The sequence below is a fragment of the Monodon monoceros genome, unplaced genomic scaffold (genome assembly GCF_005190385.1).
Source record: "Monodon monoceros isolate NGI ecotype Baffin Bay Population unplaced genomic scaffold, NGI_Narwhal_1 Super_Scaffold_13, whole genome shotgun sequence".
NCBI lineage: Eukaryota > Metazoa > Chordata > Mammalia > Artiodactyla > Monodontidae > Monodon > Monodon monoceros.
The window spans coordinates 85,405,996-85,433,296 of record NW_021703769.1 but is presented as its reverse complement, the minus strand read 5'-3'; the positions used below and the strand labels follow the sequence as shown (position 1 = coordinate 85,433,296).

Here is a 27,301-nt window from a genome sequence, read left to right as displayed (position 1 = left end):
AGGCGGGGGACAGTGAGAAGGAGGGGGAGAGGGAGGGGGAGAGGCAGGGAGACGGGGGTGGGGGAGAGGGGAGGAGAAGAGGGGAGAGAGAGGGGGACAGTGAGGGGGAGAGGGAGGGGGGAGAGGCAGGAGGCTGGAACACCCTGGAGAACAGGGCAGCAGGGGCTCTGACCACACAGCTGCCCGAAGGGTGTGTGTTTGCTTTAAAAATCACAACCATGCCTGAAACGCTAACGCCAGTATCAGTCAGACTTCCGCTGACGGGGAATAAGATCACGTTTTTAAACCAGGGTATTTTTCACTGGAGTAGCACTGGCTCATAACGTTATGTAAATTTCTACTTCTGTGGATGCAACAGCGTGCTCACAGCCAAACCTTTAGTTTCCATCTGTCACCCTGGGGTTGAGCCTCTAACCTGCCCTGCCCTCCCCCGCCCCTCCCCTCTGGTAGCCACCACACTGACCTCTGCATCTCTGGTTTGCCTGCTTGTGTTTTAGATTCCACGTGAGTGAAATCACACTGTCTGACTTATTCCAGCACTACTACACCCTCCAGGCCCTTCCACGTTGTCACAAATCCGAAGTGGGGTGCACTGGGGTCTAGGAGACACACCCCCTGGCTCACAGAGAAGCTGGCACTAAAAGCAGCAGGCTAGCCCTGCCCCTCTGGGCCACCCAGGGGGGCACTGCACCGGCCACCAGGCCCTAAGTCCCAGGGAAGGGTCAGGGCTGGGGATTGGCCAACACTGACCCCCGAGGGAGGCCAGCAGGTTGGGCAGGTCTGGGAAGGGAATGGAAGGGTCAGAGGCATCTGCCCCCAGGGTGGATGCAACCCCCCCCCCATGGCTCCCACTGTCACTATGACACGGTGGTGTCCTCCAAATCCAGGTCCAGGCCCCTGCTGCCCAAGCCCCTCTGACCCTATAGGGTGCTGGCTGCTTCCCCGAGGCTAAGCCTGGTCACACAAGAGACGGGAGCCAGGTCCCACTCCCTGAGGGCTCTTGGGGTACTCTGCAGGCCCAGTGATGGCCCGAGGTGCCACTGTCCCCACGGAAGGGCACAGGAAGGAGGCTGGAGGGGGACATGGCCAGGGCTCTAGCGTGGGCCTGGGAGGGAGGGGGCGTGGACCCCAGCAGTCCCATGGAGGGGGGCACCTGAAGGGTCCAACTGCCTCTCCTGGGGCTGCTGGAACGTCCAGCGTTAAGGACCTAGGTCTTGTATTAGGCACGGACTCTGGAAACTACAAAAAGAGCTTCTTTCAATCACTCTCGCTTTGGCCGGTGGTGCCCCTGATGTGGCAGTGGGGGGAGCCCACACTCCGTGGCCCCCGAGAGGAGCTGTTCAGAGCCATGAGGCCCAGGGGCCAGGCAAGACACAGGGGCGCGGCAGCCAGGGGAGCTGGGGGCCCGGGGCAAACGCTGAGCTAACTGGACTCAAGAAAAGCTGGAAACACGTTTACAGGTGAATCTCCTAAACTTTAAATGCTGGCTACTCCAACTAAACAACGTACGCTACCGGGCCAAACCCTGGTGTGGACCACGTGAGGAAGCCAGCACCTCTGACCCCCTGGGCTCTGCACACCTGCCCAAGCCCCAGGGACGGTCCCCCTGTGGGACCTGTGTCCTTTCCCTAAACTCACTCAGGCCTGGGGGCCCCCGCCCCTCCCGCTGGTACTGCTGGCGGCGGGGACAGCCCACGAAAACACCAAGACCATCTGGAAGGAATGCAGGAGTCCACAACCGCAGCCTGTGAGGGCCCTTCTGGGGACCAAGTTTCAGGGAAAGGAGAAGCCTCACCCCCAGAAAGCCCTGCGGACCACAGCCACCCCGGGACTCCCCACAGGCCAGGCCCACTCCTGGGGAAGGCCTGGGGGCAGCAGGGTCACTGTTGTTAACACGACTGCTCTCTGGAACACAGACCCCGTCTCCCCAACTTAGCACAACCATGGGGAACTGACCGCTGGGGTCTCCTCGAAAGCACCGCACCGCGCTGCTGCTCCAGACAAAACACAGGCCCTCACACGAAGTGAGGTGAAAACTTAAGTTTCAGCAACATATTCCCCTCTCCAGTTAGAGCTCTTCAGGGCTATGTTTCAAAGGGCACAAAAACAAGTCAACCTGTGTGGAAGACCTCTGGCAGGATGTGCACCCAAGCTGATAAGCCACGGCCGCCCTGGAGGGCCCCGAAGGACCCTGGAGGACCACGGAAGGCCCTGGCGGGCCCTGGAGGACCATGGTGGAGCCTGGAGGGCCCTGGAGGTCCAGGCACAAATTGCATCCACGCATGGACGTCTGCACGCACCGTATTAAGTAGCGCAGCACACGGGTGATTAAAGGCGCGTTTAGCACTTAAACCCTTACCGGCGTCTGGGCAACACAGGCACTGAGTACATCCAGGAAATGCACTAAATAAACAACAAAACAAAAGGAAACGTGCTGACTTCTTACGGGAATAGCGACACAGAGAAAACACAACTACATGAAGGAAGCATCCAGCCCCGTGACTCTGGGCAAGAGACACAGAGCAGAAACGGCATGACCTTGATTTGGAAAGGTTTCCACAGGCTCAGTTCAGGCAGAGAACCCTCTGCTTTGAAGGAGGACAGGCTCGGGTCCTTCAGGCCAGGAGGCCCATCAGCCCTTGTCCACAAGCAGGGCGCCTGGACCCCTAGCGGGCCTCGTGCTCTGGCCACCGGCCCTGCCCTGACCCCGAGACAGGCAGTGTCACCGGTCACACCCCAGCCAGAACCAGAGACTGAAAACCCACAACCCTGCCCCTATAGGAGGACCCCGGGGAGCCCAGGGGGTCCTGCAACTTCAAGGCACTGGAAGCGCCAGCAGAACGTGCAGGGGGACCCCCCTCTCCCTTTGTGATCCCTTGAAGCGAGGCTGGCACCGACCACTGGTGCCACAGACTGGACTTGTCTCCAGTTCCTTCGTTGAGGACTGGCCAGGAATGCAGATGAAAATGGGACACACTGGAAGGACGGTCACCGTGGGACCGCTGCCACCACGGGAGGACCCCTTGCCTCGTACCTCCCCAGCCACTTCCGTGATGGGGACAGGCCTGCCCTGCCCCTGCCGGTGACACTACGGGGGTGGGGGGCTGGGGCCAAGACTCAGGGAGTAGCACCACAGCCTCGGTCCCTGGCCTGTGGGCACGGGGCCATCAGGAGACACTGACAGGGCAGGCGTCCTGCAACGCTCCATCGACCGGGCACAAGTGGCCCCCCGTCCCCACTGCCTTGTGAGGGTGTCCCAGGTTACAAACGGGCCTCTCTTCCAACCACCTTTTTCCTTCCCTCCAGTCTCAGGGAGCAAAGTCTTCCTCTATGAACCAAGGCTGACCCGGGAGGGTGGGGCAGGCCCGGCACAGGCACAGAGGAGGAGCCCGTCTACTAGATGGGTCGGTTCTCCTTCTCTGGGGTCCTCCTGCACCCCGACCACGTGTTTGGCTTTCAGGTGAGGCTTTCTCGAGTTGTGTGTGCATTTGGAGGTGGGCGGTCCTGGGGACCCCTCTGTCCCAGTGTGGTTCCCCCCAGGGCCTCTCAGGCCCCACTCTGGGAGGGGCGCCTAGACCACCACGACCTCCCCGACCTCCCGCATGGGCTCCCACTGGCCTGGCTCGGACCCTCTAATCAGCTCCTGCCCAGGGCTCTGAACTGGATTCGCCCGGAGGCCCCAACACACAGGAAGGGGTGGGGGTCTGGCTCTCCACTCTGGGGGTCACGGGTCTGTGGGGGAGCCAAGGAAGGAAAGGTCAGCTGGGGTGGCCTGAGACGGGCCATGTTTGGGGGGCCCCTGCTGCCTCGTGCTCACAGGTTACACTACACAGCTGCGGGGAACAGTGTAGCCCGGGAGGGGGTCTCCTGCCTGCAGACCCTCTGGTCCCCCACCAGCTCAGGAGGAGAAGCGCGGGGAGCCAGGCAGTTCTGAGCCCCGTGCTGCCGGGGCTCCGTGCAGGGGCCGTTCTCTCCGCCTCCGAGCTCAGGCCCAGAGCCAGGTCCTGCTCAGCTGGGAGGCCGGGGGGGGGGGGGGGGGGGGGGGGCGGGAAGACTGACAGCGGGATCTCTGATCCTGATGGCAGCAGAGCTGGGTGAGCCCCAGGGGCGTGGGCTCAGAGGGGCCAACACGGTGGGGAGAGGGCAGTGCCCGTCACCCACGTGTTCCTCAGAAGCCTCCTACTTCAAAGAGCATCGAACTCAGTGTCGGGGTCCAGCTTCCCTTCTATCACCCGGCAAGTGCCATTGGGCAGTGGTGGCCGCGAACGTGCTTTGATGAGGAGCCTGCACTTGGCTGGAGCCAGCAGTGCAGGGACCACCCCCCGGGTGGAACTTCCCGGCCGGGGTCGGGGGGGCTGCTCCTTGCTGACCACTGACACACGGGGACAGGGTCATCGGCCAGCCTGCTGACAGCGGAGGCCGGGGTGGGGCCCCTAACCCACCCACTCCGTCCAGGCGAAACCCATCAACCACAGAATTAGGGGACTAGAAAAGTGTGCGTTAAAAATCCTTGCCAATGAAACATAAGCCTGAACCAGGGATGAGCTGTAAGGCGTGACCTGACCCCAGTGTGAGGGCTGGGTTTAGGGTCAAAGTGACCCTGAGGTGGCGGGGGCAGGGGCCCGGGCAGCACAAGCAGTCAAGTCACTCGGCTCAGCTGTCTGTCCACAGGCCAGACAGCGTCCCCAAGGGCACGGCAACTCTCCAGAGGTGGTCAGAGTGCAGGTCCCCGCCAGGCACCCCCCCCCCCAGAGTGATCCTTAACCACAGGTCTCTGTCCAAACACCGCTGAGGCCAGAAGCACCGGCTTCTCTCCCGGAAGTCCCATGGAGCCGGATGAACCTTGAAGCGACGGGAGCTCAGGGGTGGAAGGGAGGGCACCTAAGAGGAAACTGGTCCCAGACTTGGTGCCTCCCCAGGCCACACAGCCCCTTCTTCCTTCCGCTTCTGAAGCCAGGCATCCGCGGGCAGGACGCCCAGTCCCCGCCTGCAGCTCCTTTGAGACACTGCTTCAGCTTGAAAACTAAACCTTAATCAGGAGCATTATTGCAATTATTAAAAGTCAAAAGGGAAACTCATGGTAGCCAATCAATTCCTTTTTCCTTTCCTGAAAATGATGAAGAACAAAAGAGGGAGTGTTTCCTATAATATTTAAATAAAACTTTGTGTTTTGAAATAACTAGATGCAACTTGAAGGGCAACACAGACGCCATGAGCCTTCCCCCCCGCCCCCAGCTTCCCTGCAGAACAAGAGCAGAAACACACAGGAGACACTAAGATTTCAGTTACAAATTGTTAGATTCTTTGAACGCTCATTCCCCCAACCTGTGAGTGATGCTGAGTTTCCTCTGCTAATTCAGAAATAGAAACAGTGATATGTACCCTCTTCATTTTATTTGCAGTACTCTGATTAAAACTAGACCAATTCCAGGGAGTTCCCTGGTGGCCTAGCGGTTAGGATTCCGGGCTTTCATTGCTGCGGCCCGGGTTCAATCCCCGGTCAGGGGACTGAGATCCCACAAGTCTCGCAGCTCCGCCAAAAAAAACCAACCCAATTCCAAACAACTTCAGAAAGCATGCACACAACGCAGGACGCTGCTCTGATCAACCCAGCGAGCGGCTGGGCCGCGCAAGCAGGGACGCTGCGAGCGCTGTGGGCCGTGGGTGACGGGCCCGGTGCCCTGCAGAGCTGCCGCTGCTGCTGCCGGTGCTGAGGCAGACACGGGCTCTGGCCTCAAGGAGCGCACGGCCGGAGGTAAGTGAGCTCCTGGAGGACAGGGACAGCGGCTGCCCCGGGCTGAGCGGCCGTTCAGAGCAGGGCACAGCTCCTCCATCCAGATGCTGCAGACACCAGATGTTTTCAAATGCCTGAACCAGGATACACAAGCACAGGGGCCCACGCTGAAACAGATACCAGTTCACAAAATACAGCCTCCGCGCTTCATTACCGCACCCAGGGCAGATCCACGTGAGGTGACACTGTGAGAAGTCCCCGTACAGTACATGAAAGCCTGGCCCCGCCCCCCGCCCCCCAGGGCCACTGTGATCTGCTGTCAACACGCACAGCACAAGGAAATGCTCAACCCCAGTGGGTCCCAGAATCAGTGAGATGGAGCCCTCCCAAGAATCCTGCCCAGCGCCGCCCCGTGCTCTACCACCACAGCACCTGGGAGGAAGGGCGTCATTTCCCTGGCCCACGTCTCTCCCCTTCCCAGCCCATCAACCCCTGGTCCCCTTCCACGTGGGTCTTGGACGTTATCGAAACCGTCAGACCCTCTTGGCCAGAAACACACGCGGATCCCGCTGGAGCCCAGCTCCTGGGTTACAGAGGAAGAGGTGAGGGTTTCAAGGGGTGGGGGGGTCGCCACGGCCACGGCCCAGGCGGGGGGCTGTGCCACCGAGGGACGGTGGCCCTTGCAGACAGGCCAGGGCTCTGGGAAAGGTTTTCCACATCAACCGTTTCAAAGCCTGTGGCCTTGGCTGCCGGCAGGACCTGCCCCCCACCTGGGCTGGAGACACTGGCCCTTGTCAGAGACCAGCTTCAGAACAAAAAACTCTGAGCACGGCTGCACGCTCAGCGGGCCGGGGGCATCGGCGACCAGAAGACTTAACTTCCATTCTGCTTCTCTTGTAACCCAAGGATTCAAATGAACGTGTGTTACGTGCCACCGGGCACTTGAAAAGCCAGAAGACACACGAAACACAGATCGGGGTGCCAAAGCCAGGGAGTAGATGACCACCCAGAGCCTCATCCTGAATGACGGCAGGACTCCTGGCTCTCCCGAGGCCGTGCTGTGATGACCAGCCTATAAAACTCTCTCAAGGTCCCCCAGAGCCTCAGCCTGGATGACGGCAGGACTCCTGGCTCTCCCAAGGCCGTGCTGTGATCAACTTCTCATCTCCTCTGGACGGGGGTCCCGGTCAGCAAGGACAGCCTCTCTGCAAGGCCCACACCTGCAAGATGGGGGGGGGGCGGGGGCGGGCAGGACGCCCTCTGGCCTGTAGACAGCAGGAGGCCTGGTTTAACTGCCCTGAGACAGGAACCGTGTTTACAGAGATCAGATTCGTTTCTGGGAGCAGAAAGTCCTGAGACATTTACTCATTTTACCTTTTCACAGGCTGTCCATCCGTTCCTGCCCTTGGATGGACAATGGAGCAAAGCCAGGCTACAGCTTCAGGGGAGAGCCAGGATGGGCGAGATCCCTCGGCTCCCTTCAGAGGCTGCGGTCTAGGGAGGAGCTGGGGGGAGAGGCCGCAGGGACACGTGGTCAAAGGAGAGCCAAAGCCAGTAGATGCACGGGCAGGTCAGCACCGGCACGCGAGGCCCAGGGCCTGTACGCGGGAACCTGATGCACCCAGCACCTCCCCCACCAGGCACCGTGTCCGACAAGCCCGGGCCTGGGGCCTCGGGGGACACAGGCTGAGCTGTGGCCGAGCTGCCGCAGGCCTGTGGGGGAAGGGTGAGGAGCACCCGGCTCCGGTATAACACGGGCACCACAGGCTGGGGGCGGGGTGGTCACGTGCTGCTGAGGTGCGGCACGGGGACCTCAGGGCCACTGAGGTCTTAGCTGAGACCCCAGGCCCCACGGCAGAGGGGGCAGGAGAACAGAGAAGATGCAGCACATTCCATCAGGGAGAGCTCCAGCCCAGCAGGAACGAAGCTGGTAGGAGGGCCACACGATCTACCCCTCCCCTGGTACCACTTCCATTTCCAGAGCAGCTACCCGGCTTCCCCATGAGCCCCGGGGCGGGGGTGGGCTGAGGAGGTCCACCGATTCTTCTTACCAGGCATTTATGGGGGGTGGCTTTCGTTGGCTGACTTTTAGCAGGAACCTGGCTCCTACACACCCAGTCTTTAAGGCCTCCTGAGGACAGGAAGAGACTGTCACCCACCCCCACTGCCCACTGGAGACCTTCATTCACAGCCCCAAGGTCTCCCACCAGCAGGCCCAGGACAGTGGCCCAGGGCCAGGACCCCACACCCCCTCCTAGCTGCAGACGGCACAGGCCTTCCTGGCCCCCAGATCCCAAGGGCCACCGGCTCTCACTGCTTCCCAGAATCTCGGCTAAGCTTTTGGGTTGATCTCGCCCATATGCAGGGAGCAAACAGGCCCTGGCTGGCTGGCCTCTGCAGGAGCTCTGATGTCCACACGCAGGACCGGCCCGTGGGCCCTCCTTGGTTCTAGGCAGGAGAATGATGTACAACCCTCCCCATCACTTTCGCTGCTGAGAGGCCAACACAGCTGCACTCTGCACGGTCAACAGCCTAACGTGGACTGTCCCGTTATCGGAAGGCAAAGGTCACACAGGTCGGCTTCGTGTATTCAGAGAAGCTGCCCCCGGCTCTGCAGGCCCCGGCCACACCCACCTCCTCCCTACAAGCAGCTGCTTTCCTTCCATCTTTGGAAACGTGTGACTGACCAGGAGTTCAGGCTGCATCTTGTGTGTAACCTGGAAATGCAGTTCCGGGAGATGGACAGCCAGCGTGGGCAGAGCTGAGCGGAACATCAAGCGAACGAGCTGCGAGTCTAGACATAACGTTTAACACACAGAGAGCGTAACTTCCAGCAACTTCTGAAAGACTAGCAGACAGTCGTTCCTAATCTGACAGTACTGATCTTGCCATTTTAATGAAAATCATATTCTGAACGCATGAAAAGCATACCACAAGACCACACAGACCTCTCTCTCCCCCATACTCGAGGTGGGCCTGGGGCGCCAAGCTTCCCACAGCGTCCGACGCTGCTTCCCTCAAAGCAAAAACAATCCCACTTTTGCTCAAGATTTTCAATTACGTTTTCACCCCGTGTCAACCCAGCAGACTCTGGACTGTCTTCCCCAGCGGCTTCTGCGCCTTGTGTCCTTGGGAGAGAAAACTGCACGACCGGGCACACAGTGGATATACCCGTTTGGGGCCGCGTCCTAACCCACCTCCACCGCGGGCCTTACAGGGGCCCAGCTGCCCTCCAGCCCCACAGGCACCAGGCTGCAGGCTCTTCAGTCAACAAAACAAAACAAAACATGTTAGTGGCTCCAAAAGAAGGAAACAGGAAAATCCAGAAGCTTCGTTAAACGTGCATGTAGCACCTCACGATGTCAGCTCCATCCGCTGTGCTCCATCCGCTGTTAAGTGTAACTTCCAAAGTCATTTCATCACACGAGGAAAATACCCCCCACACTTTGTAAGAATTCCTGAGTGTAACAATGAATTAAAAAACTAAACACTCACATTGCCAAGCAAAGAGCTACGCATACCCAGATAATTTCACAAGCAAAATGGTAGATGCCCTGGTGGGTTCCGCCCCCAAGCCCTGACACTCAATGCGCTCTGTGGCGGTGGACCTTGCAGGGCTAAGGCCTCCGGCTATAAAGGCCCCGAAGGCGGGTCGCCAACGGTGATGACAGCCCAGCCTGGGGGAGGGGACAGCGACGTGATCCAGACCACTCCCCGCTCTTACAGAGAGAAGGTGGGGCCGGCAGAGCCCAGGGGACTGGCGTGGGTCCCGGGATGGAAGAAGCAGCCCACGGTCGGCGGGCACCCAAGGCCTCGCCCGGGGAGAGGGAGGCGCGGCGCGTCGACTCGCGTCTCAGAGCCCCGGCCCCACGCAGCCTGTCCGCGGTTCAGGACCCCGGGCCCGGAAGGCGGGGCGCTCCGGACCCTCTCGTCTGGAAGCGTGACTAAGCGGGCCGGGCCCCTCCTCCTCCCCGCCCCCACCCCGGTTTCGGGTCTCCAGGGCGCCGCCGAGACCCCGCCCCGCCCTGCAGGACGGACCCCCGCGCCCCCCAGCCCCCACGGCCCGCTCCCAGCCCGGCGCACTGACCTCCGCGTCCCAGGCCGCCAGGTGTGCCCGGGAGCGCGGCACCTCCCGGCCGCCGCAGCCCCCGCGCACTGCGCATGTCAGGCCGGCTGGGCTCGGCTGGAACCGGATCCAGCCGGCTGGGCGGTGACGCAAGCACGCGGCTGGGCGTGTGGGCGGGACTCCTGGAGGGGCGGGGTCAGGAGGTGGGCGGGGTCGCCCCTGCACGGGGGTTGGGGGGCGAGGACCACCCCTCCCCTCTAGGCCGAGTGGGCGGCGGCTGCTGCGCGGCCCCGGGCCGGGGAGGGAGAGGGGAGAGGAGGGACCTCCGGGCCAGGGGAAGGCCCAGCCCAGGGCACCGGGCACTTTCCCGGCCCACAGCTCGGCCGCCGAGTGGCAGACGCTGAGCCCCCGCCCAAGGTTCTGCCTGTGGCTCTCCTCACGGCGCGGTGGCCCGGGCTCCCTGGCAGGTCCCCACAGGGGAGGCAGGAAAACCACGCGGTGCAGTTAACACGGACGCGTCTACCGACCACCGGCTCGGTCCCCACCCCCCATCTCCACCCCCTGCAGCCGGGTAACCTGGCCTGCTGTCTCCTCCCAGGGCGTCTGCGCATGCGCTTCCCCTGGCTGGAGCGCTCACTTCCAGCGCCTGTCAACCCTCAGCTTCGGGGAAGCCTTTTCTGCCTCACCCGCTGAACCCGCTGTGTAGAGCCCCTGGAGCTCCACCCCCCCAAACTGAGCTCCACAAGCGTAAGGCCGGGTCTGCCCACCGCAGACCCACCCAGCAAAAAGCAGGTGCTCAATAAAGGCTCACGGAGTAAATGAATGAAGGTGTCCTTCTCCTAAGACAAAACTGCAAATCAATTTTTATAGTCCGAGGAAAACCACGCTCCCGCAGCCGGAGCCTGCTGAACCCGCCCAAGGCCTGCAGCAGGCTCTGGAGGCGGGGCTGGTTTCGGGGGCGGGGGGCTGCTCCGGCATCCTGGCGTGAGGACACGCTGTCCCCTGGGTGCTGAGGCCGTGCGCTGGCCGGCGGGTGTGGGTGTCCCAGCTTCCCAGCCCGATGAGGACCTCCCAAGGTCCCAGAGCCAAGACTGCACCTTTCTGTGCGTTTCCTCTTGGCCGTTTCCCCAGCACCCAAGGCTGGTCCACACACAGAGGCTCCCCAGGAGTGCTGCTAGGGACAGGGACAGGGACAGGCACGAGGCGGGGGCGGGGGCCAGAGCTGGGTGGGGGAGGAGAGTGGAGGGCAGGGCAGGGACTCGCTGGCCCACCAGCACAGTCGCACCTCTGTGACCCTGTTTAAGCCCTGGGGACGCTGGCGTCGGCATTCTCACTTTACAGATAAGGAAACCGAGACTCAGAAATGCTAACACAAACAGTTTCAAGATTCGAAGCCACGACGAGCCAGTCTCATGGAATGGACTTCACTTGGGGTCTTCCGAGTCACAGAGGATCTGCGTGCTGATTTCCCAGTGCATTTCCTGTGCCAGCCCTGCAACCCAAGAACCCCCAATCTGGTTTCTTCACGGTACTATTCTGGTGACTCTAATGGGCCACCGTGGGAGGCTGGACAAAGGAGAGAGCAGGAGGGGAAGAGCTGGCCTGGGGCAGGGTGAGGGGCGGACACCGCACACAGGGACACGCAGCGCAGAGGGAGCTTCGTGCCCGTTTGTCTCACGCTCCCAGCCGCCCTGTTACCTACGCTGTGCAGACGAGGTAAAGGGTGTGAAACGGGCCGAGTCTGCCGCTCCCGACCCAGCTCCTTCCCAGGCCCTTCTCTGCCCAGGGACCCGCCTGCAGGACACACTCTGTCCCGCAAGCCCTCACACAGAGGCAGGTGAGGCTCACCCCCAGAAGGTGCTGCTGGGCTGTGCTACCCCCTGGTTGTCTGTCCCTGGCCTGTGTCAGACAGCAGCAGGCACAGGGCCACTCAGTGCACCCTGGGGCTACCTGTAGGGACCCCAAGAGAAAAGGCGCTTGGTCCAGCCCCGAGGCCTTCGTGGCCAGAGTCCAGCGGTGGAGCGGGACGGTGTGGCTGAGGGGCCTGCCTGCCGTGTGGCCCCGGCAGCAGCACACTGGGTCTACCCCTGAGGGGCCACAGAGGCCCTAGAACCCCATGCAACTTGGCCCAGCAGCTCCTGGCCAGGAAGCGTGGCTACATAACAGACCTGGATGCATTCCACATACATTTGTTAAGCAACATCTTCACATGAGATGTTCTTCTAAGTGCTAAGCTTACTGCGGGGAACGCCTGCTACCACAAACCATGTTCCAGTGCCCCCACAACTCATATATCATAATGCTACTGCCCACCCCGCGATGGCACTAGGAGGTGGGGCCTTTGGGAGGTAAGTAGATCCCGAGGATGGGGGCCTCGTGAAGGGGATCAGTACCTTCATAAGAGAGGGCACTGGCTGTCACTAAGAGAGCTAGCTCCTCACCCCTCCACCACGTGAGGACACAGCAAGGAGATCGGGGAAGAGAACCCACTGGACACCAAAACGGCCAGTGCCTTGGTCTTGGGCTTCCGGCCTCCAGAACCGTGAGAAAGGCATTGGTTCCTTATAAGCCACCCAGCCTACGGCATTTTGTGATAGCAGCCTGAACTAAGACCCCCCCCCCCCGCCATAGTTAGACTGCCCTGAAAGGCTATAACACTAAGGAGGAAAATTAGGGACAACAGAGAGTCGGTTGACTTACATTTTGTCATTTAAAATGGCTGGAGGAGGACGGAGGTCAAGGAGACAGCGTCAGGACAGTGACACCTGAGACCCAGAGGTGAGGGCACAGCCGTGGATATTTGGGAGAGAGGTGGTCCAGGCAAAGGGAGCAGGCAGCCACATCCCGGGGAGGGGGCACAGAGGCCCACGTGAAGCAGAGGAGAAGCCAGGATGGCTGGGGGTGTGGGAGGCAGAGTGGAACAACTCTGCCGAGCTGGTGTTCCAGAAGCATGGAATTGCCACCATACCCTCCCCCGAGGCAGTAAGAACAAGCTCTCGAAACCAGCACCCCAAGATCATGGGGATCATTCTGAGTCATTCAGCAAAGAATAAATATGTCCCACGCAGACATTATTAGCCGGAACGTCCAGCTGATCAGCAAGCCCAGTGTTCCCAGGCTTGGCACCTCCTGAGAACCAACCACTGGTGAAATCACAGGAAATGCTGCAGGGGGTTTGGAACACCCGCCTGGATGCCCACATCTGCTCGCAGCCCCCAGAGCTCCCGCACAAACCCCTTCCCTCACACGTGGCCCCGCCAGCGGGTCAGGCCCTGCTTGGAAGCATTTGGCGGGTGGAAATCGTGAGTGCGCGTGTGAGTATGGGGGGAGCACCAGCCCCAGCGGAGCAGGGTCCGCCGTCAGCCACAACAAGAGGAAGCAAAGTGCTGCTCAAGGTCTTGGTGCAGCCGGCCCGCCAGCCCCTCCAGGGACGGCCATCGCAGGGCCTGGCTGTCACTAAAGCTATCGCAGGCCTGACTCCAGAGCCTTGTGTCCAAGCCCAGATGGTTTCGCTGGAATTCTATTAAACGCTTAAAGAGGAATTAACACCAATTTTATATAAGCTCTTCCAGAAAACGGAAGCAAAGGAACCATTTCCCAGTTTGCTCTGGGAGGCCAGTGTTACCTTGCCACCAAAGCCAGACAAAAATAGTATCAAAGGAAAAAGAATGAAAAAGAAAGTAAAATATAGACCAAAATCTCTCATAGATGTAAATGCAAAAATCCTACTCAGCAACATATTAAAAAAAATTATACGCCATGACCAAGCAGAATTTATTCCACAGACGCAAGGCTGGTTCAGTTTTCAAGAATCAATCTAATAAACCCATCATATCAACGGGCTGAAGAATAAATACCACATGATCATATTAACTGATGCAGAAAAAGCGTGTGACAAAATTCAAAACTCATTTATGATACACATTCTCAGAAAACTAATAATAGAGGAGAGCTTCCTCAACTTGGTATGTAACATGTAAAACTGCCCCTCCCCCCACCAGATTGGGAACAAGGTGAGGAGACCCACCCTCACCACTGCTATTCAACACAGCACTACATGTTCCAGCCAGGGCAAGAAAGCAAGAAAGTGCAAGCGAAGGCACTCGGGTTGGAAAGGAAGAAATACAACTGTCTGTATTTACAGATGGCATGACGGTCAACATAGAAGAGCCCAAGGAATCAACACACTTTTCCCCTGTGTGTGTCTTACTACTGCAGCACGGTTTGTTGAAAAGACTCTCCACTGAATTACTTTTACGCCTCTGCCGAAAATCAAGGTGCGGATGTGGGACAGTTTCTGGGGTCTCTATTCAGATCTGTGTCTCTCCCTCCATTAATACCACACTGTTTGTTTTTGCTTACCATTAATAAACAGAGATTTATTTGGAAATTTCTAAACCTGCCATAAGTGGCACTTGCCAAGCCCTAGGCCCACCCTCCTCACCAAGCTCCAAGGAGCAACAGTCCTTCCCACCTCCCCCTGCCTTCCACCAAGCATGCCCACCCACACCTCAGGCCACGGCAGAGAACTAGAGTGCGGTCTCCCTCTAGGAGGCATTACCCCTGGGCCCAAGAGCCTGGGTGGCAGCCCTCCGGCATCCCAGGAGATGATGGCGGCCAGAGGTGCTTGCATAGGGTTAGGAAAGAGAATAAGGAAGGAGGCACCTGAAAAACCCCAACTTACCCCTGAACAAAAGCTCCTGCATGGAAAAACCTGCTCCATGAAGAGTGCAAATGCCCAAAGGGTACGGAAAACCAGCAGCAAGGCTGGGCTGGTAGGAATGGCACCACACTGCCATGTTAAATTTCAGTTTCAGCGTTCATGGCGGACGCACAGAAATACAGTTGACTTCTGTATGTTGATCTTACGTCCTAAAATCTACTGCATGTCTCAGTGATGGCCATCCATCCAAGGCAGAGGGAGCAAGGCCATGGGTGGGGAACCAGCCTGCACGAATGTCCAGCATCTAGCCTCGGCCCTGAGGCCACGCTTTTCTGTATAGGGGACCCTGCCAGACACAGCCCCCATCATTTCCACAGGTCACGTGGGGTAAAACCCCCCACCCCCACCCACCCTCCTCTGAGTCCTCGGGCAGGATCCTGGCACGGGGCAGACTGCCTTCCCCACATGGCTTGGCCAGACCTGGGCCTGGGACCCTTCACTGTAGTGGGGATGGTGCCCTGGCTTCTGGGGCCACGCCTGAATGGCAGGTGGCCAGCAGACTCCGGGATGCCCCCAGCGCGGGCTGCTGAGAGGAAACCCCGGGCCATGCACCCCTCCAGCGAACCTGCTCCTGCTCTCCAGGAAGCACTGTGTCACGTACACTATTTTTTTAAATTAAGTAATTAATTAGTTTAACTAATTTATTTTTGGCTGTGTTGGGTCTTCATTGCTGCACGTGGGCTTTCTCTAGTTGCCGCGAGCAGGGGCTACTCTTCATTGCAGCGCGCGTGCTTCTCATTGCGGTGGCTTCTCTTGTTGCAGAGCACGGGCTCTAGACGTGTGGGCGTCAGTAGTTGTGGCGCCCGGGCTTAGCTGCTCCGCGGCATGTGGGATCTTCCCGGACCAGGGCTCGAACCCGTGTCCACTGCATTAGCAGGCGGATTCTTAACCACTGCGCCACCAGGGAAGGCCCACGTGCACTATTTTTAACGTCGATTAAAGGTTTGCAAAGAGAAAAAATAAACTCCCGGAATAAAAACTCTGGTTCTTTCCCCTCCTAACCCCAGCTTCGAGATGCGTGCCTGCGAGGTCCTACCCGGCAGCAGCAGCAGCAGTGCTCAGTCTGGCAGCGATCGACGGGCTCCCTCGAGGGACAGGGCATGACAGAGGCTCCCCGCCAACCGTCAGCAAGACAGCGAGTCCTGCTTTGTGAACCCCCTCCTGCAGGAGTGGAGGGGTGAGCGCACATGGGGCAGGACGCAGGTCCCAGCAAGCGGCCCCGGGACGTGCTCAGGCCCACCACCCTCCCTCTTTTCTCGTCTTTCTGTTATTAAGGGAAGTGTGGTGACGCCCTGTGTCCAACGGTGTGGCCCATCTCCCCCTCCGCCCCTCACCCCCAGACATCTCATCATTTCTTCACACGCACCTGGAACACTTCAGTGTACGGCACTGATGTGATCCGTGTGTTTTATACCACACACACGCAGTACACACAAATAAAAGCACACATGACTACAGCGGAACAGCTTTTTCTAAGTAACGGAATATTGTCATTGACTGCATTATTTGGAAGCCGGACCGTGAGCTCTTCTTGGCTAAAAGTGTGGCAGAAAAGTTTCGTCAGCAGAGCTGGGTGACGTGCTCCCCTGACTCTGGGGAGCGCTGACTTGACTCCTTGGGAAGGAGCCTCTGAGGCTGCACCGCGGAGGCCAGCCTCCCAAAGTCAGACGACGACTGGGCGTCGCACGGGCTCCCACCATCAACTTCCTCCACATCCTCGGCTCCGAGGGAAGATCCAGCTTCGAGAAAACCACCGAGCGGACGTGGCCCTGTAGCCACGCTGGCTCTTCCCCTCCAGGACCGCTCAGACGGCCACGGGGAAACCCGCCCTATCCAAGCGGGGGAGCACCCTGGGGCCCACGGGCGGGGCTGCACAAAGGCTGAGGCGCTGCGCCCGCTGCAGATGACGGACTGATCCCTGCTCCTCAGAACAGGGAGCACGAGGGGCCACCAAAGCCCACCGACCTGATACCGACCTGGGCTCCAGCCCATGAGCGTGGCAGGACCCTGTGTAGGTCAGTTCCTCTCGGAGCCTTGGTCTCCCCACCTGCAAAGCGGAGCTGCCAAAGCATCCCCGGGAGCTGGGGGGCGCTCTGATAAGGCTGCCGGGCCGCACGGAGCCCCAGCTGTCTGCTCTGCTCAGGGGTCTGTTATCCCCTGGACCCCGGCCTCTCTAAACTGGGCCTGGTGGCCACTGGGAATCCCACTCAAGTGCAGGAAATCACTCCGTAAAGACTGTGGCACAAGGCCAGCCATCGCGGCCCCTTCCCAGGTCCCGCGGGCACCGTGGGCACCGTGGGCGACCTCGCCCACGACTACCCGCTCGCCCTGCACCCTCGTGTGGTGCACAGAATACGCAGGCTCAGCGCCTGTTTCTCTTGGACACAAGAGCCGACGTGGCTGAACAGCCGGGGCCGCGACGAACCTCAGTTAAGCACATCGCGGGTTAACCTACAATCCCCACGACGATCCGCGCTGCTGCTGCTGGGTGAGGGGAGCCCAGGTGCGGAGCCCCCACGTGGCCGTGCTCCCCCTGCATGCGCGTGCCCCGTAGCGGGGGTGGGGGCGTGCCCTCGTCTCCCCACCCGCGGCTGGAGCGGCCGTGCGAGAGCCGGAGCAGCTGGGCTGGCGAGGGCTGCAGAGCAGCGGCAGCGCGGGGCAGTGCGGCGCCGGAATCAGAGTGGGCAGCGGGGCCCGTGCGGCGCGTCCGTAGGGTGGCGTCCTCGCCACAGCCGCCGGCTCGGACACGGAGGAGACACAGCCAGGCTCGTGGCCCACCACCGTGGGTCGGTGGTCCCTCGCACATGGAGGCCAGGATGAGAAGACGGCCACGGGGCAGGGGAGGGCAGGCCGCTGTCGGGCGAGCGTCGGGACACCTGAGGGCCGGAGGGGCCGCCCTATTGCCTAGCCGGCTGCCGTCAGGCGGCCGCCCAGGGGCTCTCAGGAGGGGCCACATTTTCCAGACCTAAGAAGCACCACGAAGGCCGTGCCAGGGCTGCTAGGCGTGCGGAGTGCACGTCGGCCTCAGGCTAGACAGAGCACCGGGACCAGGCCTCAGCCTCGGTGGCCCTCCTCCAGGCTGGCCCAGCTGCACCCCTGCCGACTGCCGGCGTCCCTGGTGCTCGCCGTCGGGGACCAGAGCCCCGGCTCACGGCCTGCCTCGCGCCGGCCTGGGGCTCCTGGAGGGCGGGCCCCGTCAGCGTGCTTACCTCTCAGAGCCACCGGTCTCCCCCAGGCCAGGAAAGGCGCAGCTCGGGCAGGGCTGACACCGGGTGCCGCTCCACTGCCCTCCTGGAGTCTGGGTGGTCCCCGCGCCAGGCCCTGCACGCCGAGGGCAGGGACCCTGTCACACACCCACCCCGGGCACTTCTCACGTTAATAATGGGGAGGATCTGCTTCCACGGAGGACATAAGAGGTGCCGGCAGAGGCCGAGTAGGGTGGGATTTAGAAAGGAGGGGGAGGCAGTGAGGCAACTGCGCTGACAAGGGTGACGACCCAGGATGACCACACAGAAACCACGGGCCCAGCTGTCAACTGACGTCCACCCCCGGCCCCTCCAGGGTGGGACTCAGGTTCTCACCAGACCCTCACGCTTCCTTATCAAAGTCAACTACCGGGGCCTGAGCAACACGACTTATAGTAACAGAGCCACAGAGACATCAAAACACATAACCTCACTACAAGCCACACTCGCAAGAACTAATAAGGGAACTCTAAACGTTCCTTGCCCTTGACCCACGTTTCACATAGAATCACATTTCCCTGTAGGTGTGAAACTCCTAAAAAGGTGCATCTCCTAAACGTGCAGAACTCCTAAAAAGAAAGACCCACCTGCCTTGTCGGTGAGGGCAGCTGTCACCCTCCCCGCCCCTGAGGGAAGGACCAAGTGCGGCTCCCGCAGCAGGTGACCCTCGAGTCCCTGGCCAGCAGTCCAGAGCCCCCGGCGTGGGATCGACTGCCGCTCGAGGACAACCGGGGAAGACGAGTCTCAAGACTGGTGAGCAGTCTGCATCCACGGAGAGTCATGTCCATGACCCCAGCGGAGCGCTGGCCGGAGTCTCTGCTGCACAGTGTGGCGCGCAGTTAGGGCACCAGCCTTGTGAACACGGCGTGTGCAGCTACAAAGGTAGAGGCCTGGGGCCTGGGAGCACTTGACTGCTCCTTGGGGGCCTTAACCAGAAAGAGCAGGGGAGGCCGACTCCTCGCGGTTTTCAAAAGTCAACACCAGAGATGCAGTTGGAAACCCAGGAACCAGGACCAGCTTCCCACACCTCCTGCCCCCAGGACGGTACAGCTGTCCCTGCAGACACCTGGGTCTTGCCCAGGAGTTGGCCTGAACTCTGGGAGCAGCTAGCAGCAGGCCACAGAGCTGGGGCCCCACGGAGCGTGTTTACATTCCCCAGCTAGAGAACGCTGATCTGGGCTCAGCTGGAGGGTGGGTCCTCTTTGAAGATCCCCCGACACACACAGACTCTGCCATTCTCCCTGGCCGGGGCCTGCTTGGTGGAGAAGTCTTTCTCTGCGCATAAGGCAATGGGGTGACCCGAGGGCTGAGGGGCTGGGACGGGGCTGAACGCCTGCTTTTCCCAGTTACGATCAGCAGCTCACCAGGCGTGGGCACCCGTGGGCAGACCTTGTTGAGCCTGGCATTCCAGGGACTCTGACCAGGAATTCTGGGGTCCTAGGCCTTTCAAAAAAGTAGACAACATGTCTTAGGCAGATCGCTAGGACGACCCAAAGTCCCAAGCCCTGATCTAGAAAGCAGAGATCACCTGAGTGCAAATTCTGGCTCCACTCTGCTTCATGACCCCGGGCACGCTGCTTACGTTTTCTGAATCTCAGTACAATTTAAAACGAGCAGGGCGCCGTACTCCATTGATGGTAAGGCATATTTCCTCACTTTGGCGACTCTAAGAGCAGCACGCTTCTTTCAACAGACAGCGTCCGACTGTTTTCTTGTAGCGGTCCATAACGTTTTGGCGTGTGCAGCGCGCACGGAGTCTCCGACTTGATGAAACATGGCGCGTATACCTTGAAAGGCTGCTCTGAGGGCCCAGAACAGAAGCTGGCACACAGCCCATCCTCCCTCGCTGCTGGATGTCAGTGCCGGCTGACGGGACTAGCCTTCCCACGGCTGGATGCCTGCTTGCTGCCACAAAGACCTGGTGTTGGCATGGCGAGCAAGTTACGGTAATGACAACAGGGCCAAGGGGAGGGTGGGGGCCCCAGGAGTCTGTACATGACCTTGACAGAGAGCGAGAGGCAGTCTGGTCCCCCAGCTGACCCCCAACTTCCCTCTCCGATCCCTTGGTCAGGAAGCTGTCCTGTCAAGCAGGATGGCCCAAGGTGGAGCCCTGAGCCCAGCCGGCAAGACCATGACACCCAGGGCCAGCCTTGGTTACTATTCCCATCATTCCTGTTCCGTCCACCCCCGGTCACACAGCACACGTGGATTTTCAGAAATGTTCTTAGCTCTGGAGCCAGATCGCGTTGCCGGGAGCACTATTACAGCACAAGCCTTAGAGCAGAGAAAACGACCTTGTTCTGTAACTTTCCCAACACCCAATTAGAACAGCAGCTACGGAATTGATGAGGCTGCAAACAGTGCACTGTCTCTTTAAATGGTTTTCCTGCGGCCAGTTGTTTACAAAGAAATTCCTCAGGCCAGGAAGTAGGGGGTGAACCTGGAGCCAGCAACCACACTTGGGGAACAGGAGCAGGTGCGCCTGGCAGGCCCCGATTACAACCTCCGAGGGCGGGGTGTCTGCCCCCTGCGGATTAGAGCGCGTTCTGACTCAGCAATCTGGCCCGCCCAGGACCGCGGCCGGCCACCGGTGCGCCCCCGGGGGCGGGGCGGACTCCCGGGGCGGGGCGGGAGCGGCGCGGTCACGTGTGTACACAGGCCCGCGCGGCGTGCGCGCCGTCAGCCCCGCCGCCTCTCTCGGAGCCCCGAGCTGCCCCCCTCGCGGCGACTGCGCGGTCCACGGCCCAGCGAGCCGGTGAGTGGGCGCCGAACGCGGGGCGGGGGCGGATGGGCACACTCGGGGTCTCGGCCCGCGCGGCAGTAGCGCGGGACGCAGCGGCCCGGGGCCGGTGCTCCGCTCTGAGCTCTGACTTTCGGGTCCCCTCGGCCCCGCCCGGGCACTGTCCCCCGGCGGGTGGGAGCGCTGTCCGCGCCCGTGGCTGCCCTCCAGCCGTGCAGAGCCCAGCCGGCCGGGGCCGCTGCCCTGCGGTCATTCACCTGTCCGGGGCAGCTGAGAGCTGCTGGCCGCGTAGGAGGCTCAGCAACACCGCCGGCTCCTCACATGTCCTGCCGGGGACCGACCGCCTGCTCCTGGGTCACCGTGGTTGTAACTTTCGTCCCCTTTTATGATTACAAAATCTTAGGAACTTCTGGAGCAACGTCTAAATGGAAATATCAAGTGTCGTTAATGGTCTAGGACACTTGATAAAAAGATAAAAACCCCTGGGCATCAGGCTCCTTCAAAACTTGAGAAGAAGGCAGTGCCCCAGCCTCTGAGCGCCCATCTACCCAGGACCAGAAACCCAACACCAAGTTAATGACATGAACACGGTAGCCGGGTTCATGGTCTCAGTGGGGCCCTGGTCTCAGCGTCGCAGTCCGTCCGGGCTTTGGGGAGACAGAGGGTGCGTCTGGACCTGACAGACTGTTCCCCCACCGCTGGACGTGCACTCACTTGGCAGCTCCAGGCCACCTGCCGACAACCAGCTCCGTGCCTCTGCGACCAGCGGCCCCCTCCTCCCCGCTCTGTTGGCGCATCTAGCCCGGCTGGCCTTCAGTCACCCGGGGGCGAGCAGCCTGCTTTCCAGGCCTCTGCAGACGCGAGAGTGTGAACACGAAGGCTCTGACCATGCTCCAGGCTGCCCACGCGTAAGGGGTACCAGACACTAACACTACCGTCGCAACTGGCTCCCCTCCAGGGCGCCACCGAGAGGGAAAAGAGGCCCTATTGGAAATTATGCTGAGGGGACGGCCACACACCCCATGACCCGCTGCAGGGTCCAGCTCCCCACACCGGAACCTCTAGTATCTTCCTAAATGAAGAAGTCCTCTCTAAGATAACAGGCTTTGAAAAACCATAGCTTCATCTGGTGAGTGCGTACTGTGCCGAGTCACGGAGAGGAAGCTGGGGGGGCCCTGCCCTTGACCACTGCTGTCCTGCCTCCCTGGGGGGGGGGGTAGGGAAACACCCTGAGACGAACACAGCATTAGTTCCGCACTGACTTGGGGTCCCTGGGACTCAGAAGCCCCTGGCAGGCAGGTGACGGGAGAAAGGCACGCACAGCCGCTGGATGTGGGTGTGTGGGGTTTTAGGTTAGAACGGAGAGCTGCTTATACCTATTATATAACGAAAAAGTGACATGCTTGCAAAGATCCCTGCCAGGAAGCATGCGTGCATGATTGCTGGTGGGAAGAGGGACTGGCCGCTTTCCGGGGCGGGGAGGGGAGGGTGCTCCTTGGGCAAGCTGCATCCATCCTCCAGGCCCTAGGATGTCATCTGGACCCTGAAAATACAACCTGCCGCCGGCCTTTCATGCCCCAGCTGCACCCCAGGGCTTGTCTGGGGTGAGGGCTGCTGTGCTCTGCACAGGACACACCCAGGCTGCTCCCTCCTTCAGCAGAACGCCCAGCTACCTCCCCCTGCTCGCCGCCGGCTCCTCAGCGCTCTATGGCTAAAGCCTCTTGCACGACTGGGCCACACCAGGCTGCGACTGTCCACGGGGTCTCACAGGCCCGGGAGCCCAGAACACCAGCCAGGCATCAAAGAGCAGAGGGGACTCGGTCTAGGGAGTAAAAGTGAACTTTCTAATTTGAGAAGCTAAAACATGATGCTGCCAAGGGGCCGAGTTCGGCCCCCAAGACCTGCCAACAGAGCCCCCCTTGAATAGTGGAGGGACAGGGTGACACGGGCCGCCTGTCCCATGCGACCCCTCGGGTCCCCTTCCTCCCGCACACGTGGTGGGAGGGCGGAGCGCACCTAGGAGTTTCCCAGTTTTAATGAGAACCAAGGAAGGCTATTACACCAAGTGTAACGGGCGTTCCTCCCTTGGAAAGAACCACGGGCAGCGATAAGATCTGTGGCTCCGAGCACCCCCCAGGTAAGAGCACACCAGGGAGAGGCAGGGCGGGGTGGGGGAGCCCAGCAGGGTGCCGGGCTGCGGAGCCTGAGCGGAGGCCTGGTCTGTTCTCCGTGTGGCCATTGAATTTCTGAGCGAGTCTTCCTGGTTCTGTTTTCCCCTGGTTGAGATTACCTGGAAGGAGCATTAGCCTCAAACCAAGGTAGTCAGTGGACAAGAAAAAGGCAAGAAACTAGAGCTCCACAAACAAGAGAACACGTGTCCCATATTCTCCCAGGGTGAAGAGCCTGGGACCCTGGGCGGGCGTCCTGGGCCGTTGGTCCCCGTTCCTGCAGCCCTTCCCGAGCGGCGGACGTGCCCGTTCTCTCCCACGGAGAGCCAGAGGCAGCTCGGTTTATGCCTGAGGCAGGCTGCCTGGTTCACACTCACCACTCTTCGGTTCAGAACCTTAAAAAGCAACAGGCTACAAAAATCAGGACACTCCATCTACATAATGGACCGTTTCTTATCACAGCCAGGAAGGCGCAGCGTCTGTGACAGGAATCAGAGGCGTAAGCTCTCTACATTGAAGACCTATGAAAACATCAGCTTTCCGGAGCGTCTGGCTCCTACCAGCTGCATGTTAATTGTAGCTAGAGCCTCTAGCCACTGTTACAAAAGGAAATAAACATTCAGGAGTCATTTTCAAAGCATTTTGAGGGCTCCAGAGCATTCAGCTGAAGTCCAGGTATTACGGTGCGCGCGGGTCTCCAGGACTAAAGCCAGGCCGAGCCGCACTGCCCAGGCACTTTGGGGAAAAGCCTGTAACACCATCTCAGGCCTCCTCTTCCCGGACACAGCCAGCCAGGCTGCAGGGCACGGATCAAGGAATGCTCCCCCTTCAGGGAGCTCTCGGCAGGTGGAAACAGACGGGTGCAGTGGGACAAGTTCAGCGACCTCGGACGGGAGTTAGCTGGTTCTGCGGGCTGTGTGCGTGCACACGCTGACACTCATGCATGCGCACACGCTCACTCAGGACCCCCTGCCCACCACAGCCGCCCGCTCCCCGCCCCCTGCCAGGTCGCTGCTCTGACGTGCTCCTGGCATCCTCCAATTTCCACAGAGATCACCGTACACTGTAGCCCTGAATTTGAGCAAGGTTTTTAGTTACCTGTGGACATTCACTTTTGAAGGGTTGGTTTATACCGTTCTGGGTTCTTTTTTAAAAAAAAAAAAATCATGGAAGAAAGACGCTGACATCTGGCCTCAAAACACTTCCAGCAGCTAGCCCAACTGACGTGCAGTCCTTGCCAGCAGAGAATGAAAGAAGGGACGGCGGAGCATCTGTAAGCAGGGGTGCCACTGGGGTGGAGACCAGCCCCACGGGGCTGGGACCCCAGCTCAGCTGCCTGTGTTGTTACCGAGGCCCTAGTGGGGTCCCAGGGACTCTCAGCTGTGCTGTGGGGTCTGATGGGGCCTGCAGCCTCTCCCCGTGAGAACTCGCACTTGGCCTGTGCCCGCGCTCAAGCCCTCTGTCCTCTCCGCCAGCGTCCTCTCCCCACGTGTCAGCTGGCAGAGAGTCTGAGTGAGAGTTCACGCGGCAGCTTCCTCTGCAGTAACGGACCGTGGAGGAGGAGGAGGAACCGCAGCCCACTGCACACGCTGGGGACTGGCCAGGCTCATCCGCTGACCGCACGTACTCCACCCTCGCGACAACCTCCTGACCCAGGGACCAAAGCCAGGCAGCTGTGAGCAGGGTGCCCAGGGAGCCCGGTCGTCAACCATGTGGAGTCCCGGTCTCGGCCCCTCGGCCCAGTTCACAGGCCACTGCTTGGTTCCCTCGCAGCCCTCGGGCAAGAGCTCTCAGCAGGCAGCGTGGGTCCCTCCCAAGGGGAGGACTGAGTCAGGCCAGGGGGCGCATCTGAGCTGCCTTCTCTAAGTATAAAAGCAGGGCCCTTGGTGCAGCAGGGCTTGGACATGCACCCTGTGGCCCCGAGGTCCCCAGGTGGGCACCGCTTCACAGCGGGCCCCGGCTGTTCCGCTCCATTGACCAGGCCTGTGGCCAGTCCCCCGCCAGGGCCCCGCAGTCACCGATCATTGTGGGGGAGCTGCTGCCTCACTGCGCTGCCCCCACGGCCCTGGACACCGCGGCCCCTCCTGGGCTTCATGGCTTCCTGGGCCGCTGAGCAGAGGCGTGGCCTGTCAGCTCACTTTTCCTGAGGCCCAGCCATGCCCACCTAGAGCGGGCCTCCACACTAAGCCCGTGTCCCGCAAGACCCTCTCGGCCCACATGTGACTCAAGTCAGCACGGCCCGGCACCCACCCAGGCCACAGGGCCATCCGACAGGGCCTCCTGGGTGCCAGAGAGAGCGGCAGACATCCTGGAAGTGCCTGCTCAGGGCCCAGAGCAGAGCGGGGACCATCTTCTCCGGAATCCAAGACAGCAGGAGAGCTGCCCTGGGGTGCTCGGCCAGCGCCGCACACTCTGTGCTCATGTCAGCATCCACCTTTGAGCCCGGCGGCCATGGGTTTTCCTCTCGTGGTGTCTCCGCTCCCCACCGCCCGAGCCTGGAGCAGACAGCTCTTCAGTGCCATGCCGACGACCCCGCCAAAGAGCCTCCCGCCCAGCACAGCCGGGGGAGCTCCTACCCAAGGGGCACACAGCGTGACCACGGGGTGGCTGAGCCTTCCCAGGGCTGGAAGTTGGCGAGTCTGGGAGAACGTCTTCTTGAAAGATAATTATTGGAACCCAGAGAGGGTCTTGGAAGAAAACTATCAGTACTTCTGTGCACGGGAACATCTGTGATGAATGACAGTCACTCCAGTTGAGGGTCAAGGAAGAGAGGGGGCTCTAGAAACAGCTGAGTCCTCAGAAACGGGTGCGGTGGGACAGAACCCCGAAACGACTCCGTGCCCTGGGCCTCCCGTGGAGACAAAACCACTACTTCCACGTCCGGCAGCCCCGAGCAGGGCTCGCCCTGCCTGCCCCGTTGGAGGTGGCCACCCTATCACCATGCCCTTCCGATGGGCTAGCTTGAGGTCAGTGGCAGTGCCGCTGCCCAGGTACCACAGGTGGACGCCAGCTTGTCTGACTGTGAACCTCTGGCCTTGGGGCCTCAGCCTGGTTCCCTCCAGAGGGCAAGGCCACTGGGGTCCGAGAGGGGACCCTCTGTGCTGTGGCAGTGGTGACCTCAGCTGTGTTCCCTTGAAGGCTTCCCTCAGCCCCCGGAGCCGCGCACGCAGCAGGTGGGCAGGGAGGCCTGAGAGCGTCCCCATCACATTCACAAAGCAGCAGCCCCAGCAGGCCACGCGCAGGCCAGCTCGTTGATCGGGCCCAACGCCGCCCGACTTCCTGTTCCTCTCAGATTCTCTGAAAGCAGCATGATTTTTGAGCTCCAGCCTCTCCCAAGGCTACCCTCTCGTGCCATGCATGCAGCCAAGCCTGCAGAGAAAGACCCTGAGCAGGTGCTTCAGCGCCAGGGGCAACGTTCTGAGCCAGCTGAGCCCCCCGCCCCGGCCCACAGAGATGACCTCCACCCTGGAGTCTCAGGCCGGCGGTGCCCTCCCGCGGGCGAGGTAACTCTCTGCGCTGTCAGGCTGGCCACCCTCCTCTCTCCTCTCCACTGCTGGCCCCAAGCCTGGAACCACCCTGGCCCGAAGCTAAAGACCTCTCCATCCCTTCGAACAAGACTGGCCAGACGACCGCTGCATAGCAGCCACGCCAGGACCAGGCAGGGGAACGGACGCGGTGAAAGCCGCCGTGCTGGCAGGGCCAAGGCTGCTGCTTCAGGAGCATAATCAGAAACAAGACGGCGGGGGTGCAAGTCACCTTTAGATCAGTGATTAATCCCCTTATAGGAGGAACAGGATAAAGCTGTAACTGGACCACCGCGGACAGCCCGAGGCGCATGCCAGTGCCAGCCTGCGGAGCTGCTTCCCACTTCTCTGCCGGGCCAGCACACTGGGGCCGACCAGCCCGCTCCCCCGGCCCAGGGCCACACGCTGGCCGAGCAGACGATCAGGGCTCGGCGGTCCTCCCGCTGGCATCGCTGCAATCCCCGAGGCAACACGCCTGCACGCGTCAGGCGCGGCCCTGCTCCGTGGACCGAGGCTGGTTGCAGCCCTGGCTCGGCACGCCTGCCGCAGAAGAGAGGCGACCGCAGGCCGGGGTCCGAGAGCAACTGGGTTGCCTCTGGGTGGACGTGCACACACCTGTGTGTTCCCCAGGCCCAGTGGAGGGAAGTCAGGCAGGGTCCCTGGGTGGAGGCCAGGATCCCAACCAGGCAGAAGAGAGGTTCGGGCATGGAACCGGGACCCAGCCGGGCTGGCGGGAGTGGGAGTCCACGGAGGGCCCCTGGGTGCAGTCCCGTGGGAGGACAGGAGGTCGGGGCCACTCCTGGTGTCTCGTCTGACGAAGGGGCCGTGGACGAGACCTGGTGTGGGCGCTGCAACTGGGTGCTGGTGCCGGAGGAGGCATGGGGGAGATTTGGAGAGCGGAGACACAGCGAAAGCATGAGAGGAAGGCGGCCACCCGGGCCAGCGAGTCTGGAGGCGGGCCCGGAGGAGGCAAGGCGGGAGGGCAGCCGGACAGGACAGAGCCGGGAGGACAGGACAGCCGGGAGGACAGGACAGAGCTGGGAGGATGGGACAGAGCCGGGAGGACAGGACAGAGCTGGGAGGATGGGACAGAGCCGGGAG

The 27,301-nt window shown here is 60.9% G+C and overlaps 2 protein-coding genes across 2 annotated transcripts in view; one reads left to right on the top strand and one right to left on the bottom strand.

Annotated features, from left to right (window-relative positions):
- CUNH7orf50 (chromosome unknown C7orf50 homolog) overlaps positions 1-27,301 on the bottom strand; it is a 98,090-nt gene that overhangs the window by 8,408 nt on the left and 62,381 nt on the right. The window lies entirely within an intron of this gene.
- The window catches only part of GPR146 (G protein-coupled receptor 146), an 11,869-nt gene continuing 4,776 nt past the window's right edge, over positions 20,209-27,301 (top strand). The window contains 2 exon segments of the mRNA XM_029222359.1: positions 20,209-26,836; positions 26,839-26,897. Of these exon segments, the coding sequence (XP_029078192.1) occupies positions 26,512-26,836; positions 26,839-26,897 (384 nt within the window). The 5' untranslated portion in view covers positions 20,209-26,511.